The sequence below is a fragment of the Leucopleurus acutus genome (genome assembly GCF_964270905.1).
Source record: "Leucopleurus acutus genome assembly, chromosome: 5".
NCBI lineage: Eukaryota > Metazoa > Chordata > Mammalia > Artiodactyla > Delphinidae > Leucopleurus > Leucopleurus acutus.
In genome coordinates this window covers 55,841,262-55,863,327 of record NC_139147.1, presented here as the reverse complement: position 1 = coordinate 55,863,327, position 22,066 = coordinate 55,841,262, and the positions used below count along the sequence as shown (strand labels likewise).

The 22,066-nt window shown below is 36.3% G+C and overlaps 1 protein-coding gene across 1 annotated transcript in view; it reads right to left on the bottom strand.

The window, feature by feature from the left end:
• Nucleotides 1-22,066, bottom strand: part of TRAT1 (T cell receptor associated transmembrane adaptor 1) — a gene marked incomplete at both ends in the record, with an annotated part of 48,494 nt that overhangs the window by 5,666 nt on the left and 20,762 nt on the right. The window contains 4 exon segments of the mRNA XM_082839246.1: nucleotides 477-565; nucleotides 2,663-2,724; nucleotides 8,927-8,963; nucleotides 16,681-16,791. Of these exon segments, the coding sequence (XP_082695372.1) occupies nucleotides 477-565; nucleotides 2,663-2,724; nucleotides 8,927-8,963; nucleotides 16,681-16,791 (299 nt within the window).

The window sequence follows — 22,066 nt, the reverse complement described above, 5'->3', positions numbered from 1 at the left end:
ACTCATTTTTTAAAAAATAAAACAGAAGTATGGTCTTTTATAGTTGGTTAATTTATCTTTTCACTAAAGGTCTCTTTCTCCCCATCTGCCATAAATTCCCGACATCTGGGTCTTCTGAGAATTCTGCCTGTGTCACCTTTTATATTTATTTCTATGATACATGTAATTTTTTTTCGCTCTGAAAGGAAAAGCTTAACTAATACTTTAGGAAGAGAATCCACTTTTCCCTTGAAATCTACTGCCTTTGTAGTTGTACGTAATTTTGACTCTTTAAGTGTAGCTCTGAGTACTATTTATTTGCCTTTGAGCTTTTCATTAGAGCTCAGGCTCCAGATTTGACACCGATTCAGAATGCAAAATTTCTAACAGGCTACTTCTGATGTTTATCAGAATGTGCTGCTCTTATGCTCTTGAAACATGCAGCTGTGCTATGACCTAGGCTGAACTTGGCCCTTGATACGGAAAACAAGACTTACCTGTGAAGGTGGGGCGTCTTCTTGCAGTTTGTTCACAGATCTCTCTGGCCGGGCTTTCATTTGTTCATAGTAGTTTTCATCCACTGGTTCTTGGGAGTGGAAAAGAGATTTACAATGGAAAAATAAAAAATGCTGGCATGAATAAAAGTACATGACCCAAACAACATTTAGCTATAAATGTGAAACCTTCAGGGATCATTTGACTAGGCTTTTTTGTGAAGAAACAAAGAGGTAAGGAAGCACAAACTGCTCTGCAGATCAGACTGTGGAGAAGTCTGTTGCCCTGCAGCATTAACAATTAGACAAAAGAAGGTCACTTGGGATAAGGACTAGATCATATTAATTTTTTATACCATTGTAGGACATGACAATCTCAACTTAAACTGCCATTTAGATGTTATTGAGATCCCACAAGTTAAAGGATTGTCTGTGTTCTCTTTAAACGTGATTACAAATGGTGCAGACGGCATAAAGCACAGAGCACGTATATTGATGATTACGATTTGGTAATTTTTTCCATAAGTAAGACATTTTACTAAGAGGCCTTCTTAACCTTACATACCATTTTTGAAAAAGAGGGTTTAGATTATGTTTGTCGTCCCATAAATCAGTGACAGGACAGTTCAGCCAGGCTGTTTTGAGGGTCTGGGGTGTATAATGCTGGTACTAAGTACTTGGGGGTTTTTGTACCATGTCCACCAGCCAGCAGACCTGCACTTATTTCATCCTGTGGGGATGCTTACTGAATCATCCGTACCTTTCTTTCCCCAAATACTCCTATTTAAAAGGGAGAAGAAGGAGAGTTAATGACTTGTAGGACGGCAAGTAACCTGGAAGAGATGTGGATTGCACCAGTTTGACCCCATAGATAAAAATATATGTTTACTATAATACAAGGTACTTCAAAATCATTCAACCCTTTCTGAAAAGCAATGCAGAGAACTGGCCCATAGGGTGATGTTTCTCAAAGCATGGGTCATGGAAAACATGCATTAGAATCACCTGGAAGGCTTGTTAAATAGCAGGTTCCTGAGCTTTATCATGGAACTACTAAATCAGAACCTGTAGGAGTGACACCTGTGCTCATTAGACATGGCGACTGCAGATATGGTGGGCTTTGAGCCACCAGAATACATAAGAAATTAAGTCCTCAGGTATTACAGGTGGGCACCAAAATTCTGCAAGGGGAAATGGGAAGGAAAATTATTTTTAATAGTCTATTCCTGAAAAATAGTTTCTGATTCCTCAGAGTGCAGAGCTTAGAGGATACTTTACAATGGGGGGAAAGACAAAAATTAAATAAATTCTTGACTCCTATAAAATTCTCATGTGTGTAACGTTAGGAGATTCCATACTGTTTTGATATATAGAGATTCAGATAAATTTAGCCCATTACTGGAAATCTCTGTGTTTGAGACTCAGAGATCAACAGGAATTAACCCCCAAGTCTCCTATCATGAATTAAGTGAACTTCTTACAGGGCAAGGATAGCGTTAAATGCTAGCGTTACTCTCAACAGCTTCTCTCATCAGAGCTCTGGAATTAGATCACAGCTGTTTGTTCTGAGGCATTTAGGGGCATTTTATTTTTGGGGTGGTTGGGATATTTCAAGTAATAAGGGATGCTGGGAACTGAAGAGTACTTGTTACAAAAGAACAAAAAAATGTATAACCCACTCAGTGATGGTTTGGCGCTTCTCTTTCCCTGCTTGTCATCAGTGTAAACCTAGGTTCTCTACTTTAAAAGAAGCAGTTAAAACAAGAGAAACCAGAGAATGTGTTCTTTGTTCCAAATTATTCACTGTAGATTTGCTTTTATACACAGAGCGTAAAGCACTGTTTTCCTGGGTCATTTACTGTTCTAGAAATAACTTTATTTCATAGAATTCTGTGTGTGTCAAAATTCATGGTAATAGAGTCTTCCGGTATTCTCATTACTACTAGAGTAAAATAAAGAGAATATAGAAAAACAGGATGTTGATTTACACTGAATGTTGCAATATGATTTATGATATGCAGCTTTGGAAATGTATGCTAAATGATATGCTAAAAATACTGAATTTATGGTTACCATTGGAACATTTAAACGTGACTGTGACAAAAAATGAGCTACCTCAAATTCTTTGTGGAATTAAGTGAGGTAATTGATTTATAAATAAATTTAATTTCTGGAAAAATAAAACTTACCTGGGACCACATTATCTAAGTTACCATAAATTGGTGTGTCTTCAAGGTCATACTCATTTTCCCTATAATAAGGAAATAATTTGCCTTGTTAGAATCTACTTTACACATAGTTCAAAACTAATCTCTCAGCTAAATTCAATATTGGGTAAATTATTGCATGCTCTTATTCAGCCTTGACCAGCCAAGGTAGATAGGCAAGTAAGTCAGTAAATGCAAGTGTGTATGTGTATGTGTGTATGAATTTGAAAAGATGTGTTTTGGACCCTCTTTGGGGGAACAAAAATAGCAAATACTTATTCAGCACTTGTTGTGTGACAGATACTACTTGAAGTGCATTATATATATTCATTCATTTAATTCTCACAACAATTCGACCAGATAGGCACTATAGCATTCCCACTTAGGGATAAGGAATCTGAGGCACAGATTGGTTATATAATTTGCTGAAGGTCACAAGACTAGTAAATGGCAGAGCTGGGATTAGAACCTAGATTATCTGTGCTCTAATCTATACATTGTACTTCCTGTTTATTTGCCAAGAATATCACTCTGAACATACCCCTAACACTCTGTTTACTAAATAAATATTAACTGACAGTGATGATTAAAAAATAAGAGGCCAGAGAAATATCGTAGACTCAGCTTGGCAGATGCAATAAAATGATTGATCACCTATTACATCCAAATACTGTGCTGTTTTACATGCATTATATCAAAAACCAAGGGAAATTCTGCAGAAATATTATTGTTTTCCACTTTACAGATAAGTCTGAGATTCAGATAGATTAAAGTATTTTCCCTAACCTTATGTGTAATATCAGCAATAAATAACAATTGTGAAAGCTTTTCTTTATGCCAGTGCTCATTCAACCCTCAGGACAACCCTATGAGATGCATTTTTTAAAAGCCCCATTGTGCACATAAGGAATTTGCAAGCTAGAGAGGTAAACTGTCAAAAGACACATAGTAACTGTCAGTGCTAGGATTGTAATGCAAGTCTGGTCCTAAAGCTCTGAATACTACTTGCTCTTGATGTTTGATTAACTTTCCTTATAGCCTCATCTGAATAATCCTATTAGGATTACAGTAGGCAACCTACCATTGTCACCAAACAGTGATAATGGCCCTGGTGACCAGCTTTCACAATAGCAGGTTGGGGACAGAAGAACATTTCAGGCAGTGAGAGTGGCATTTCATAAAACAGCAGCAAATGTTTTAACTTTGAGATTACATATCACTGAGAGCTGGAGGGAATTGCATCAAAGGAAAAAGAACTCTTATCTCAAGGCAGAACACCTATATTACTCCCATGCTTCTGAAAGAAGACAGTATATGTAAATAGTACGTAGGTATCGTTTAAAAAAAAACAGATCAAATGATACCTGTATGAAATGATTTGAAGATCCAGATCCTGGCATGTATTTCGCTTATCTGATAACAAAGAAACTCATCCATAACCTTTCTTTCCATTGGTAATTCATTACAGCTTAATATTGGGATATGGAATAGTCCCTGCTCATGGTTTTTCTCTGGCTATACAGAGAATATAATAGCAAAAGGTGAAGAATTTTTAATAAGACAATCCATCCATTTTTCCTAGCCCACACAGATAGCAGATACAACCTGCAAATGATAAATCATGTCCAAAAAATGAACATCATTTCATTCTCTATGAATGAAAATAAGACGTGATTTATAATGCAGTGCCTTGTGTCTACAGGCAGGTCTCAAATGATTAATCATTGCAAATAAACTATTATAAAGAAGCAGTTGCCTAACCAACAAATTAAAATGTATGTCTTTACTTGGCAATGCCAAATAGCTCCAGCCTATTGCAAATATCTAATAAACTTCAAGCACAAATGTTTGGCAGTGTTTTATGTTGAAGATTGATTACTATTTAAAATATATTAATAAATATGCCCAGAGACTAGCGCACCTCTGAGTTTTGGTCCAGATCAGATTCTCCACTGTTCTCAACATGTCTGAAATGATCTTCTAACTAATCAGCACATTTACTGACATTCCAAGATTTAAAATAATATTAATTGCATCTTTTACTAGGGTTCAAATTTTCTACTTTCATATAAATTTTCTCTAGTCTCTATTTTTAAAGTTTGTATTTATATTTTATTATTATTTTATTGTGAAGTGCTTTAAAGAAAATGCCTCAAATACTTTATTATCTAAGTAGATTAAATAAGTAAATTCAATTTTTAAAAAATCATTACTTCTGCATGGGTGATTTGGACATAAATTCTCTGAATTTCAGTTTCCTTATTTATGAACAAGGATATTAAATTATTTAATCCCTATTGTTCTTTTCAGCTCCCAAATTCTATGACATAAATGTAGGGTTCCAATATCCAAATAAAAATGAAAGATTTCTGTAAAACTAAATAAAACTATTTTAAGGGGCTGGGAAGTTGTAAGATTGATAAAAAAGAGTAAGCTTAGGGTCTATCAGAAGTTGTTTTTGCTAAGTGTTAACCTGATTTGCTTAGTAGACATTTCTTTGAATAGGCAGGTATATGTTTCGGCTTCACCAGTGTTTAAACGTTACTGAAAGCCATGAGAGAGGATGGAATTACTAACGGAATGAGTGTAGATAGAGAAGAGGCTCACTAGACTGAGCCCTGGGCACTCTCTTGTCGAAGGTTCAGGAACCAGCAAAGGAGAAGAAGCTGCTACTAATTGAGGAGGAAAACCAAAAAGGGGGTGGCCCAGAGTCTGGAGAAGCAAGTGTCTCAAGAAGTACAGTGTCAATGTGTCAAATGCTACAGATGGACCACGTATAATGAGACTAAGATTTGCCATGTAGATTTCATTGGTGATCTTGACAAAAGTTGAGTCAGTGGATTATTGAAGACAGAAGATCGAATAGAGTAGGTTCAAGAAAGAAGAGAAGAGGAAGAGAAGTCAGCAAATATGGACAGAATGTAGATGGCACTTCCAAGTTTTGCTATGAAAGGTGCAGAGCAATGGAGAGGTAACTATAGGCAATCTAATATCAAGGGAACTTTTCTTTTCTTTTTTTTTAAAAAGATGTCAGACAGTACTGTCTGTTTATATACTGCTGGGAATGAGACAAAAAGGAAAGGAAAAGCAATAATGAAGGAGGAGGGAAAAGGCGAAGTTGTTGCAACAATGTGTTCCTGAGTATATCCTCATTAAATTTTTACTTTCTCTGACAGGGACTGTGCCGTGGGTGTAGGTTTCTTGAATTTGGGGTGAGTGGATATCAAAGATAGACCCTTGGTCCAGGAGAAAAGTGTAAACCCCAGCAATTTTTATATAACTAGGGTTAGTATGGCTAGGGTTAGCTAAGAACCAGTAGTATTTCCTATGAGGGGGGAAGTTAATGGACTCTCAGGCAATGATATCTAACATTAAATTTTTATTCTCTTGATCAGTGTTCATATGTCCTTCTAATGATGTCTACTTTTTTGTAAAGTCAGTCAAACACAGGAGCTTATATTGCCAGTGCTTTGGAGCCCTTGAAAAGAAGAGTCTTTGTCAAAGTTTGGGGGAAAGGAGACTGGAAAGATCTGCCAGCATGAAGAATTCTAAACAAGATGGGGAAAGAAAACTAGAGCAGTGACACAGAGCTAGGGGTGCCCAAGAGGCAACCAAGAATAAGGTTTTTGGAACCTATAAGCACATTCTGGAGGATTCCCCAAAATACTTAGGTTAGGGACTGGACTTCTTGCATTCGCACAGGGTTGGAGCTTGGATTATGGTTACTTGTACATTAAAACAAATAAACAGAAGGCTTGAAAACATGGAGATACTTTGGTTCCAAGTGTGGCAGTGGTCACAGTGAGGGTCTCATCTGCATATCTACCTGGAAGTCTGAGGCACCAGGGAAGGCTACCCAGGAGTTCTATTGTCATCAGGATACTCAACCCTGGGAACAGGTGGGGATTTGTCCTCAGTCCTTGAGAGAGACTCTGAACACTGAGGAGCTATAATAAGCTTAGTGTAAATCTGAACTGCTTTCCTAAATTAAGGGGTAAATATAATTCAAACGGGTGGGAATTTTCTTAGACCTTAATTTTCACCTAATAAAGCATTCAGCCTTTTTTTTTTTAAAATCAGTCAGCTACCCTTGTAAGTACAGTATTATATTATAATCCATACTTTTCAGATGATAAAATTCCACTTCAGCAATGCTCATTTTCCCAAGATTACAAACCTGGTAATTGCAAGAGTGATTAACATCCAGAACTGTTTGTACCTCAAACCGATGATATTCTCACTGCATTATCCTCTTAACACAGATCAAAAGACAAGAATTGTGTAGAATTACGTTTAAAGGACAAATAAAGTGACCCAGGGGTAAATACCAGGAAGTGTATACTTAACTTTCTATTAGATATAGACGCTTTGCTGTCCTTAAAGTGATCATGTTCCTGACTTACTAATGTAGGAAGGCAGGGATTTGGGGAAGCAGGAAGATAAGACCAGAGAAGCAAATTTCTTTCCCCTCCAGCATAGCTTCCCGCCTAAACCAATGCTGAGTAGGATCAGGGGGGCAGTGCAGCAGGGAACCCAGTGTGAGGGAAGCTTGCCTCCCTTCTACCCAGCTTTGAACCATCTAAGGACTGAGGAAGCATCCACAATTCTAGCCCTACCTAAGAAAGATAACCCTTATTTCCACCTGCTGTTTTAATGTTTATTTCTTAATGTCTGGAGATAGTTCATTCGTTTTTTTCTGAAGCCTCCATGCTCTCCTATAAAGGTGACTTTGGCTCCCAAACTACGTAATCAGAGAAATAGACAATCTGTGAAGTACATACATAAGCTTGTGAATTAATATGCCAGCCTCTTTATAATAGATACAATCTGCACTGTATATTCAAATTTTGCCTAAATGGAGATTTATTATAGTAGATAACAGATTATTAAATCCTTGAGGGAAGGATCGCATCTTTTCATCTTTGTATCTCTGTTGTCTAAACAAATGCTTATTTGTTGAATGAATATTTATTGGAGGAACAAATGTTATAAAAGAACAAGCCTCCTTTCTGAATTTTCCCTGCAGCTAAGAGCCTGCTTGCTTTGAGATGAGTGTTTTACCAATTTTTCTTTCTGATTCTTCCCATCCTAATCCAAAAACCACCAACCCAGTCTTTGGTAGAACGATAGTATCACAAGACTTTCTATCACACTGCATCTTAACTGCCTTTCAAATGACAAGAATCAAATCAATCGTCAGATTAACTTCTACATGGTTATGTAGGATTCTTTTTGTCATATTTTTTGTTGTAACCAAATCAGCAAATCACTCTTGAAATGAACTAATGACTTAAATTATCTCATGTTATAGAATCCAATGTTAAAAACAGTCATAAAATATAGATTGTCTTTTTTGTGTGGGTCTGCCTGTAGCCCAGATCTGAATCTTCCAGAGATATTTCCACACGGAGAAGAATTGTTTTTTTAAAAAGGACATTTTAGAGGCCAATAAAAAGCTTGCAGTCTTACCCTGTACAGTGAGAAAGCTTTGTGTTTTTGAAAGACCTTTTCAGCCTTTCAGTTTACCATTTCAAAAAGGTCTTGAAGAATCCTCTAGGAAATTTTCTATATTTAGATTTTTTTAATCCTAAAAGAGAAATTTCCAATCTAATGATACATTTGGGTCAGAATATATTGTCCAAGAAAACGAAACTTCTTTACTATGCTTTATATTATAAACCTTCTTTAAAAAAAGTTTTATACTACACAGATTTGTCTGCAACGTTCTTAATAAGTATAAGCGATTAAGTTATGTTATATCTATAACTGCATATTATTTGAGTTATTTATTGGCAATACCCTTAAAAATGGCACAGCACAAATCATCCTTGTTTATGTAGGTGTGCATGCATATCTTAAATTGTATCAATATTGCCAGATTTCTTACTACCTTGAATTCTTAAGAGCCACACAATTCTATATTTAATTAGACTACATTTTTACAACCTGAACTGAATCCTAATCTAGGATATCTTCTTCCAAAATTAATGAGGATTCTGTAGATAACAGGTTAGAGTTTCATTTTGTCCTTCATCCAGCTCTCTCACTGACTCAGGATGAGTAAGTAACTAGGGCAGATAATAATATTATAACTATTATTCTTCAGGTGGAAATAAAAGTAATTAAAACTCACTTTTTATTTTAACCCAAGTGAAACATTCCTGAGCCAAACCTATAAGCAATATAACGTTAGTTATTTCTCCTTATTCCTTGGGAATCATAGTCTATGACTCATATTCTACATACCTGGGAAAGTAGTCATCGGAGTACGTGTATGTTTTATCTGAAAGATATTCAAAATAGACAAATTAAAAGAAATTTTGACGTACATGTCTTAAACCTTCTAGAGCATGCTCTGAGGGGAGCTTAGCCTCAATGCCAGTTAACGTCTTTAATCAAGCCACTTGACCACCACTGTTTGAACTAGGGATAAGGATATTCTCTGATTCGGGCCAATCAGGTTCTCTCTTGGTAATCTGGAATGAAAACATGGTGCAGCTTGGCAGTAATGCAGAGCCCAGCTGTGTGGCCATTTCATGCAGGGAAACACCAAGTGGAGTACACTGGAAACCTGTCCCTGCCTTTTCTGTGGTTCCAGCCTGTTGTGGGGCCTGGCTGTACTCTCTGCCTTCAGATTCTACAAAACACCTCTGCTTCCTTCTGACAGATTTCCCTATTTGCCCTTGCTGGTCTGGTTAGGCTTTTCTTCCTTATCAAGAAAAAAAAAAAAAAAAAAAGTCCCTAGAAGACACTTCTATTTATTTACTTATTTATCTAATCTTGGAGTGCCCATTATCATTTCTTGCTATGTGACAACAACATCATAAAAATAATGTTCAGGAAGTTCCTCTGGTTATGATTACATTTCACCCACATGGTAAAAATAGAGAGGTAAGGAGAGATAAGGGTTCTAGGGAGAAGAAATCCAGAAAAGGTTGGCAACACAGTCTCTAAAAGTAATCAAAACAGTAGAATGGCTTTTAAGGGAAACAGTATGCTGGTCTGCAAAAACCAGACTGACCGGAGATTTGATGTAAGATTGTAAAATCATGAAAAAAGTAGGGGTCAAATCTCAAAGTATCCACTGTTGAACCTTGGAGGTGGTGGTTCAAAGGCAAATGAAAGGAAGTATTTGTACTTCAAATTAAATATGTGTATTCAAAATTGGAAAAAAATAGTTTCAAGAAATTTTTAGAGAGGCAATAGGGAAAGTTAAGAGAAATTCGGAGTTCAGTTTTAATAATTAAGGTCAAAATTATGAAGCAGTGTGTATTACTGGCTTCTCAATAAATTTTCTTTGAACTGAATAGTTGTATATAATATGATATTTATTATATTTTGATTGCATTTTATTAAACCTGGCATTAAATAAAAACCAAAATCTTGCAAAAGCTATCATATGAAAGTAAAGCCCAGTATTATCTAAGTCTCTGACAGTGACTCAGAGACAATAGCAGTCAAATGGTGATCTTTCCGTTTTAACATTTGGAAAACACTGTGTGTTGGTAAGAAACTAACAAAAATGTTTCCCAATAATTGAGCAAGTCACCAAACAACTACAAAGACTATTTTTAGTTAGATTTATGTGTGACAAAGTTGTGATTCTCCAGAGAGGTCATTAACTCTTAGAGAAACATTATTAAATAATGTTTCAAACAAATTATTAAAATCACCACATTGGAGGACGAAATGGATATGTCATGTGTCAATGTGTTTGGAAGAATTCTGTAAAGGACCAAATGCGGGAAGTTTTTGCAAAGCACAAACATGAAGCAGCTATGGGACCGAAAGTGATGAATCCCATTTGGGATCTGTCAGAAATATGTTTCTTCTAGCCCACAGTAAATGTCTTACCATGGACTGCATCTAAAAGATGCAGCTGTTTTCAACTACCTTCGGACTAGTTTTGTGAGTATGAATGCAACATGGATGTGGGGAGAAGCCTAGAGAAGTCTACTGTTGCACAGTAGCCACAAGTTAATGGAAGCCCAGCAAAATCAGAAAGCTTGAGAAATGTAAAACATATCAATAAGCATAGGAATAAAAATTAGTTAATATAGATTAGAAAATTGTTAACTGGAAAATATAAAGTATGTATTGATTTCTTTTTATATGAAGTACATGTTTATACTCAGGTCATTAATTATTATTCAAATCTGTCTGGAATTAAAGTGCATACACAAGAATTTAGCCCACCTGTAGCCTGAGGTATCATGGAACAAGTTCAGGGTTAGGAATCAGAAGACACTGGATTTGGGTACCAGCTCTTCAATGCATTTCATTGCAAATGAACATGAAAATCATTGCAAAACTGATTCTTAGTTTATCAATAAAATAGTGTTAATAATGCCTATATCATGGAGTAGATGTGGGAGATAAATGAAATAATTTATGTAAAAACATTTTAGAAATGACAAAGTTGGTTATCAATATTATATTTCTAAATCCATATCCTGCAGCAAGCTACGTTTAATTGTGCTGATTTGAATTACGAAGTTTCTTCATTAAATGGATTAGCTGAAAAGTAGTTGATATAATTTAAATGCTATTTGAAAGATGAAAAAATTATAAGTAAAGCTTGATTTGAAATGAAATAATCAAATCTCACCTTTCTCAAGAGGATTTTCACCAATTGAGTAGTAAATTCAAAGAAAAGATAAAAACAAACAAAAAATAATGACAGTACTTAAATAGAATAAAAAAAACTAGGTATGGAGTACAAATGTTTCTCCAAACAGACCAATAGTTCTTAAAGATAATGTGGATTTTCCAGTTGGAGGTGCTTAGAGTATGAATGATGGTGCCTGGAAAATACACTGCTGTAATATGTAAAAGGATAGTTCTATAGAAGGAAAAGGAAAATGTAGTTCGATGTATTAGCAGCAGAGAAAAGCAAATAAATAAATAAATACTTAAAAGATTTAGACCAAAAAGCTTTGTGTGAAAAAGGAAAGAGAAACAACTATATAAAGGCTACAATATAATAATGCGATGCTTAGGTGGAATGAAAGGGAACTAAAACAATGTGAAGAAGGAGAAAATAAGTAATGGGTAAAGGATATTACACATCAAAACCAACTGTATTGAAGAAGCACCCTGAAAGGGAACCTTAAAAGTTTGAGGTCACCACATCACACTACTCTTAAAATTTAAATGTATAATCTGGAGTGGGACAATCAGTACTTGCGTGGTTTTAGTTTTACAATACTTACCATAAGAAGTGTGATAGAATATGATCTCTTTCAATAGAGGTACAGCAGTCAAAGGTTTAGAGGTTACGGCAAAGGAGAAAGGTCTGCAAGCTCAGGCTCCCGAAAAGAGCTTGCTCTGTCCTCAGGCCTTATAGGTTTATTTAAAAGTAACTGGCATGATTTAAAACCTACTTAAACATTTCAGTTATATTTAATAAAATCAAACACAGTTTTTATTTTATTATAAAGCAGTTATGTTTGCAAGACTCTGTGTGAGAAAAGCTGGGTGAGTTTTCATAATCCTCTCTTGTGATTCAGATATAAACACTGTGGTCAGGTTCATGGTTGAAAGGGTGTGAGCTGAGCTAACATTTTCTTTTATGTTTCCCCTTTATAGTGTTCACTCTTCCATGTGCGATACATAACAACAAGAAACAAGAACACATGGTTTGAACTCCATAATACAAATTTTATGATACATTTTTAATGTGAAATATGTGGCATAATTTTCTAGCAAATAGGAGATACACTGATAGGACTTTGATGTATGAGCAAACCATGCAGTTCTTTATCCTTCTCAAAACAGAGAGGAAAGCTTAGATAAAGAATATTTTGGGGACTTAAAGGAAGAAAAAGTGAATGCATTCCTATCAGGAAAAGAAATAAATATAATCCTACTAAAGAACAGATTTGGACAAAGAATCACATACAAATGAAAGATTTATTTGGGGGGAAGGAGGACTCCATTTCAAAGCTTCTACCTAGCCCTGCTACAGAAGACATCAAGGAGTGGCTTATCTTGTCTATCTGATTGAATGTGTAGATACTGCACTGTTGCTGGGATAGAGATTTTCTTTTTTAAGCTATTTAATACACCTGCAAAACTTACTCACTAACTGTTTGCCAAGGTGGAGTCATATCTTGCAAGTTTCTTAGCCACAAAGAATAGCACAAAGATGTAGAAATAAAAAGCTACATAAGGCCAGATGCAGGGGCATTGTGTACACAGACCAAGGGGCAGAAAAACTGGCTAATATGATGCAATCTCTTCTAGTCTGTCTGTCCAGGAGAAACAAAGCAGTGAGGAGTCTTCAGGAGGACTGAAAAGGAGTCAAACAGTTTGCGGAGCTAATCCCAAATCCACTTGGAATCTCTGGGTGAGAAAGAAAGACAGTGCTGTTTGCTTATATGAGGTAGAAAGGATGGGTCATTAGTAATACTTGAGTGGTTGGGAATGGACTGCAGAGAGAAAAAGGGGAGATGGGATAAGAACAAAGGGCCTTATCTGGCAACAACAAACACTGTTCCAAGGCTAATCTTAAATTTGCACATCTATAAAGTGCAAGACACAGGGTAATGTGCTCCGCCTAAGGAGTAAAGATCGAATGAAGTCTCAGTCTTTTTTTGTTTTTTTTCTGGATCCATGAGCTCGGGGGTGAGCCTACCCGTGACCCAACCCAAGTCCCGGTGGTGGAAGTGGGTGGTACCATAATTCCTAGCAGATTGCAGGTCTAGGGTATTCAGGGTGGGGTGGGGTGTGGGGGAAAGAGGGTGTCCTAAAAGGATGGGAAGGTGCACATGAGGGTATGAGATAACACTCCATCCCTATACTTGACCCAGTGCTGAAAATTGTGACTCCCCTGCTGGACACTTCATCCTGCCTGGAGTAGTCAGACAGAGTCTGTGGGACCTGGCTCAGACCTGGGTAAGGGCGTAGTGTCTTTGGCTGGTGGGAGTGATGGCGCAGTGCAGCAGTGAGGGGCCTGAGCATCAGGGGGCTGTGGTGGAGACTGGAGCCCTCTGGCATGTCTCCACTCCCCTCTCTCTAGGTGTCTTTTTCTCCCCCTCCCACTGGCGTCTCTGTCTTTTTCACCATCCTTAGAAAGGGAGAGGCAGGGCTCTGCTGCAGGGCAATCCACTGGGCTCATATGCATCCGTAGGGCATAAGATCACCATGAAGGAGTCGGTGAGGGTACAGAAAAGGGATGTGTTTGAGAAGTCTTTAGCTCTTTACTGCTCAGATAAATTAATTGGAGACAGACTAATATTTAGAACCAACTCCATGGAAGCCTACAGAAAACTCTCTAAAATGAACCTGTATGTTCACAGACTTGAACACAACCGTCATCACTAAAACTCAGGTTATTGTACAGACATGTTAAATAATAAAGAGACGGGGGCAGGAAATGGGATGAGAGCTGGAGAGGGCTTAGAGAGTTTAAGGATGGTGGGAGGGGTGAAAAAGCCAGAGAAACTAATGTTCACTGAAATAACAGACATTAAAATTAAATGAAGCCATAGTAAACCGCTAACAAACATTTGTGGAAGGAGTGAAAGAAGGAAGCACCCGGGCCACCAGGAACAGTGACGTGGGCTGTACCCTGTCCAGGACCCACCTACTAAATCCTCAGCCCTGTGCTAAGGTATCTACATACTTCTCACAAGAACTCCATGGTCTAGATAGTATTTTCCACATTTTGTAGATAAGGAATCTGAAAGTCAGAGAAGTTACGTTCCTCAGACAAGTTCTCCCAGGTAGATATTGAAAACAGAGTTCTAATACAGGTCAGCTTGACTTCAAAAGCCGTGATTTTAAAAACAATTGAGGGAACTGAAATTGATTTTTAAAAGTACATCAATAAATGTCATTCACAATTTCCTGTTTTTTTTAAGCGTTCTTTCCCACTCTGTTGATTTTAGGCAATAGAGTCACGTATAGCATGCCTGGGTTTGTACAATTAGAAAGAAGAAAAAAAAAAATCTGCCTTGTAAAAAAAGAAAAGCCCACTTTTTTTTAGTTAGGCAACTGTCTTTTAACAGTGGTCAACTCATCATCACAAGCAAATAACTCCCCCCAAAAGTTTGTATGGTAGCAAAACGGTATGAATATGGGTAAATAAATTTCAATACACAAACAACCAAAAATAAGAATTGGAAAACCTATTCACCTTGTGCTGTAATAGACTGGTACAGCCAAATAGTTCTGGGCAGAAGTAATAGGTCAGTAAAATTAGACCAGCCCTGGTCTTGATCACATTGATAAAAAGTGATTCTAAACATACATATTCCCCACAATTCAATGCAATCATAGGGCTGAAAAAAAGGACCATTTAGGTTGAAAGTAAATAGGTCAAATTTGCTAAATAAAATTTAAGTTAAACAGTTGGGTTTACATTAAACACATAAAACCGCTTGTTCCCTGGCCCCATACACATCTCCAGAGGATTTCGGCCGGAACCAAGCAAGAGTGAAGTACTGGCTCAGATAAATTCTTGTCCTGGTTCCCACCTTAAATTATTTCATCTCTTACAGCTCTCAGTTCACCTTTTACTAATTCAGGTGACAATATTATCTGCATTCATAAAATACTTTAATAAAATAATTGAAATGTAGTCATCTTAAGCTATTATACAAAGAAAGGTGCTACTCTTAGCTCTCTTCTTTCTATAAAGGAAGGAAACTTTTTAGAAGATGTCTGATGGGTCATCTTGCACTGACATATAAAGTTTGTTAGTCTGAAAAATATTTGAAAATAAAAAATAACTACTGAAATCATTGCTAATGAAAATGTGTTGCTTACCTGGAATTTCACCTTTGGCATAGAAATGATATAATAGAGAGCCTAAACGAGTGTTGGGTTTCTGGCTGAGGACATTTGGTCAACAGTGTAAAAGTAGCATGTGCTGGTGGAAACTGTTTTAAACAGATAATTAGAAAAACTGAGCATTTATCCTTGATTTTGGTATTGAATAGATGTGAGACCTCAGCCATGTCACTTCATTTGCTAGTGACTCTCATCTTTTTTTTCAAATCTGTATGACAATAATGCCTTCTTCATACCTTACATTAGCATTATCAACACTTAAGACACTCTTAAGCGGATCAAGGACTCTCTCTGGAATCTGACCATTGTTCTAATTTAGCTTCATGTACTTTTACTTGGGCACATGTACTTAACTTAGTTTTGTTCGCTTTGCTTTATTTATTTTCATCTGTTTAAAGAAAATGTATTTACCTTTTCTTTTCTATTTGTTTACCACTTAAGTGTCCCGCCCCCAAGAGTTTTTTGGTTCTAGAATATTAAGAGCACTCCAAGAAATAGCTGAACTTTCATTCCTCCATTCACCCGTCATTGTATTCAGCATACATACCTATGTTGAGTGCCTACAGTGTGCAAATATTGTGCCACTTGATGCGCACCACACTAATTCAGTCATGGCACAAGAGGGTGAGAGCCACGTGGTTAATACTTCTGCCCAGCTTAATGGAAAGAAAAACTGTCGGTGGCAGATCCTAGACTCTGGGAGTGTTTGATAAAAAGCCCGTGGTTCAGTCTATTGCTTTTCCAGTTCCCTTCTGATCCCAACCAAGCCTGCTGCACTCTAGAGGCCGACTGTTGCTGAGAAGTTTGAATAGACTTGTGTGGAACCTTAAAGACCTAGTCTTCACTCTTCTCATCACACACCAGAAAGAACCTTTACAGATGCTCCGGAATAGGCTACAGTTTCATGAGTTGTTCAACTGGAGGAGGAAGATGGAAAAATACATTTTCCCAGGATAATCCCTTTCTACGCTATACCCTCTAGTAGAGATAAAGCTAAAATTGGGAGTCTGTTTACATTTCTAACATGATTACATGTTTAAATTAAGAGAACCCTCAGCGTGAAAAAAAAGTACCAAATAGATTTTCTACAGATAAAAATATCTTACTGAATAACATTTCACAAAATCATCTTATTCTGTAGGTTTTCCAGTGACTCAGTATCCACTCAAGCAGGTTTCATATGGCTATTTCTGAAAATGTCTTACCTTGTCGCTGCTTTTCCACATAGTGGGAAATATTGAAGATAAGCGATATAGTCAGAGCTAAACCCAAGAAGGCTAGAATTGCCCAGACATAAAACTGGCATTCAGAGTTTTCTGTGAACAGAAGAAAACACACGCTTAATATAGTAGCTGCGTACTCATTTGTTTTGAGCTAGGTATTCCCACAATTAAAACCACTGTGTTTATTCACAACAAAGGACAAATCTCTGTCAAGAAATTAGTTAGCATTGACAGCCAAAGGCTTTTTACAGATTTCAAAATGGGTATTCAAATTCCCGCCTGGGTAAAAGGAAGCAAGTGTCCCACATTCTTAGTAAAGATGAAATGGAAGACATTTTTAGTCTAGCTACTAAGATTTGACAAATAGTGACAGGTTATAAAAACTTTGGTTCAAAATTAAGAACTTCCATATTATGCAGAGTCATAATAGGCTATACTTTTCCCGTTTCTTTAATCCTTTGTCTGTAGTCATATTGAATCCATGCTTTCATTATTATGGAGAATCACTTATCACTTTCTACTAATGCCAGTACTGTAGGACACTGTGTGTTGGGATAAAACAATAATACTGGAATAATAGTAACCCAGTTTTGTCAAGACTGGCCATAAGGAGTTTTCTCATACTATTTAGAGCTCCATGAGCAGATAATGGAGGGTTGAATTCTGCTCTTCCCCTCCGCGAAGGCCTCTTTTTTCATTCCTGAGCTGTAAAGGGGGTTTTGTGGGATATTGCCTGTCAGTTGCCCTTGATTATCTATGGCAATCTTTACACATATATGAGCGACTACTAAGGTAATTAGCCTAATAACAAATATATTTGTAAATATATTATAAAATATGAGATATAGTTACATACATATATAAAATTCGGCTAATTATCTTAGTAGTCATGTACCCATGGGAATACTGACCCCAGAAAAATAACTTGTGATTGTATAATACTATATATTTATGTATTCAGTCAGTATCTCTTCTGTGCCAGGAACTATGCCCTATATTAGGGAATCAAAGGTAAAGAAAACAGAATCTTTGCCCTCAGGGAACTCTGTTTAGTTGGGGATGTGAATGTGTGAGCATGTAATTAGAAACGCAATGTGAAAATAGCTACAACAGAGATTATGTTCCTTCATAGCCCCAACTCTCTCTCTGTGGCTGCCTAGAACATTTTAAGCCCTTTCAAAGAAATCCAAATACGTTAAACACAATAAGCAGAAGAGGCAAAATCTTTAATAGGAGGGAAATTAGCTTTACTTCCCTATAGCCTGTCTTTAAACCATCAAATAAAGACTCCCTAAATCCAGATGTTCTTTGTGTTGCTCTATTCTACTTATTTTCTGAATCTCAGATTTGACGTTTGAGTTGTTAATTTTCTTTGAATTATTAACATTGCAGTGGTTGTTGAACTGCCCTCTATGTATTTGAGTTGCTTTATTTATTTATTGGCATCATTTATTTTTAAATGAGCATAGTTAGGCATAGTGGTGATTAAATATATAAAATATATATTTATTTATGCTATAGATGTACATATACATATATGCATATAATTTGCATATCACTTATTCATCTATACATTGCTTTTGTTTGAACTAGTTTGTGTCTCTTTTAACACCTGTCTACTAATGTCTGCTACCTCCTTAATTTTGTACCGTGTATTTAGATGTTCAAAATACTATATGCTCCACAGAGAATAGGACCATTTCTGCCTTCTACTCTGCTGTGCCAGACATATACTACAGGATTTATAAAAATTTTTCAAGAATTAATAAATGGGAAAAGTTAACTGATAATGGTAGTGAAATGAGTGGTTTTATTTTCTTTCAGGGAATTTTTATATTTCATAAAGTATTAGAAAACTGAGAAGACTTGAGCAGTCTTTTATCTTCTGCAATAGAGCTACCAATTAATTTGGTTAAAAACACTAACATTTGGAGGTGCCTAATTTATTCATCATGAACATAATCCCATAAATACTTATAGAATTCTATAATATAATAAACTATTTAAAATATATTAAAAATTCTAGTTATATGATACTGCACATATTTTTAGATTTGATTTTTAAGTCTAATTGTTTATTTAAAAAACAAGTGCCTGCTGAGTATAAATTTTAAAAATTCCAACCATCAAATATAGAATAACACTTAAGGTCCTCTATTAAAACATAAATGGGACACTAATATTACACTTATTAGCCTTTTTAGAAAAACTTACCACTGTGTTTGGGGGATTTTTACCATGTTAGTATGTTATTTTTAGTGGTTGCATAGAATTTCATAGTGTTACTGTAATATAATTTATATACCCAATTCTCTAAGATGGACATTCTGATTTTTAAAACATTTTTCTTACAAACAATAACGCAAGAAACTCCATTGCGTAGACATTTTCCATGTATGTGGACTTATCTGGAGAAAGGTTCCTGGGAGTAAAATTGCTGGGTTAAAGCAAATTTTTAAGGCAAACTTTCAGAGCTCGATTGTCCCCCACCTCCTGTTGATAATAACCCCTTTCAGGTGGTTGATTTAACTATCATGGTGAACAATCAGGCCAGCAAGCTGTCTCACTTGCCAGATGGGTCTCAGTTTCCCTCTTTGCTGTCACAGTATAGGGTTATTAATTTCTGATTTCTGTTATTAAAGTAATGATTAAATTAGTGATTCTATTATTAAAGAGTTTTCTTCTTTTCTTTTCCTTGTGTATGTCCCTTAAGGACCCACAGTCTAGATACAGTTCTATGTTCATTCACATTTTAAAGCAATTTGAGTGCACACACTATATTTTCTATTGTGGTATGCTACAACTATCATTTTAGGTTATTCACTCAGCCAAATGTAGACTCTCATCACTCACCCTCTACAGTCAGTGTTTGGTGACACTGAAATAAATGAACTTTAATTGCTACAAAGAGGCCAGACTTATTATACACATCATGTATGTTCAAAGTTAAAAACAATTAGTAAACTCAGATAAGCAAAACAAAAAGATAAGAATCAACTCTAATCCTACTATCAAGGGACAATCACTGTGAACACCTTGGTTAATACAATTCCAAACTTATTATTATTTTCTGAGTAGAAGTTGTTATGGTCGGAGGCATAGGATTTAGTTATACTGACTATACTGTTATTTACATTTACCCTGATAATTTTATAGCATGAGTCTTTTCCTATAAGCAAAATATTCTTCCATTTCTTTTAGCTGTTGTCTATTCCACTGTATGGATTTTCCATTATTTATTTATTTATTTGTTTGTTTATTTATTTATTTATTTATTTATTGCGGTACGTGGGCCTCTCACTGTTGTGGCCTCTCCTGTTGCGGAGCACAGGCTCCGGACGCGCAGGCTCAGCGGCCATGGCTCACGGGCCCAGCCGCTCTGTGGCATGTGGGATCTTCCCGGACCGGGGCACGAACCCGTGTCCCCTGCATCAGCAGGTGGACTCTCAACCACTGTGCCACCAGGGAAGCCCCCATAATTTATTTAATCAATCCCTTATCGTTAGACATTTAAGTTGCTTCTAATTTTTAGTTATATAAGAAATCTTGTGATGACTAGCTTTAGCTAAAACTATACACCCAACCTTAATTTTTTTTAAGGTAAAAATTCCTGAAGGTGAATTGCTGGATCAAAGGACATGCACATCTCAAAGAATTTTGGTGTCTTGAAGGCCAATATTTTAAAACACAATACTAAGCAGACCCTGCTCAGGTCAATTTGGCCTCTGTTCCTATTAGTTCAGTTGGCCCTGACTTTATGTTGATGGCTCTTTCCATTAATCCTTGCTCCGTCAAACACCACTCTTAACCCAGCTACTATCTTTACACACACGATCCCCATACACTCTTCTCCTCCATGGTTTCTGGAGAAAGTTGTCCCTTTGTTTTTTCTTTGGAGCCTGTGACATAGGTCCTTCAGGAGAAGGTACCTGCTCCTATCTCTTCCCTAAACATAGAGGATGTAATACTTTTCTTTCCTTACCATAAGTAATTTCCACAAAATGTTACTTTAAGTTTCCTGCCTGTCTTTTAGGACTTACCTACTATATCCACCCAATAATATACCATGCTTCAATCATTCTGAAGCACTTGCAATTTTCAGTAGATACCATACTTACCATTTCATGCCTTTATGTCTGTATATTTGCCCCTTTTCCTGAAATACTTTCCCCCTTGGCCGTCTGACAAACTCCTAGTCATCCTTCAAAAGTACCTTCTTTCTGAAGCACTCACTCACTAGACTGTGAGCTACCCAAAGGACAGAAAGAATGATTTATTGATCTTTATCTTCATTCTTTAATTTCCTCATTGTACCTATTGTTATGGGTATTCGTTAAGACATATAATGAAATTTGTAGAATAGCATTTCTTACTAATAGATGCTCAATAAATGGTAGCTATTGTTATTATTATTATCTTACTCCCACTATTATTTTGGCAACCTATTCAGCACAAAGTAGGTGCTCACTAAACATGTGCCAACTAAGTAAATGAAGAGTGGATGAAGAAGGATAAATGTAATAACCAGGTCCAACAGAAAGGTTCTGATCAAGTATGACATCTAGACACATCCACAACCCAGGAAAAGACCAAGTGAAGATTCTGCTACATTTGTCTCTAGTACTATTGAGAAAGGACCTATCTATCTCCCAGCGGCTGGGAAACAGATTGCTGTGAGAAGAGTGCTCACTGTAGCTTTGGTGAAACTACTCATCAACCACAACCTAATTCTCTCTGCCCAGAATCTATATTGCCAAAAAAAATCTAATGATTATTATTTGTTTCTTAGGAAACTTGATACAAGGAAGTTGGAGCTAACAGCTAGCTATCTGATTAGATTTATAGGGGTGGTAACAACTATAAAGGTAAAATTTTATTTTCTTGTTTAGAAAATCAGTCTTTGGGAAGTTTGATTAGTGTCATTAAAATCTCCAGAAAAAGAAATTTAGAAAATAACACTAGCTGAGCTCTGTTGCAACTCTAGGACATATATGCTTGCATAAAACTCAGATGCTTGCATAAAACATAAGAGTCAGGGTGAGTAGAAACAATCTCTTCACAGACCACATAATAATTTTGAGAAGCATGAAATGGGGATGTGCTTCCATTCTCTTTTCTTCAGCCTTTACCTTAAAGACCTAATATGTTTGTTTTTACATATTCAATGCACACTCTTCTACTATGAGAACAGAAAAGTGGATGTTTTCCTGTATGCTCTCAACATGGTTCTACCTGCGTGAACCAAGAGTAACCTCATGAAATTGTTGTTTTGTCTAGCCGTTGTCAGAGAGAGAATGACTGAAGATTAAGTACTGCACTTAAAACTCAAATTATTGTTTTTGGCAGATGTTCTTTATTATTTCTTTTT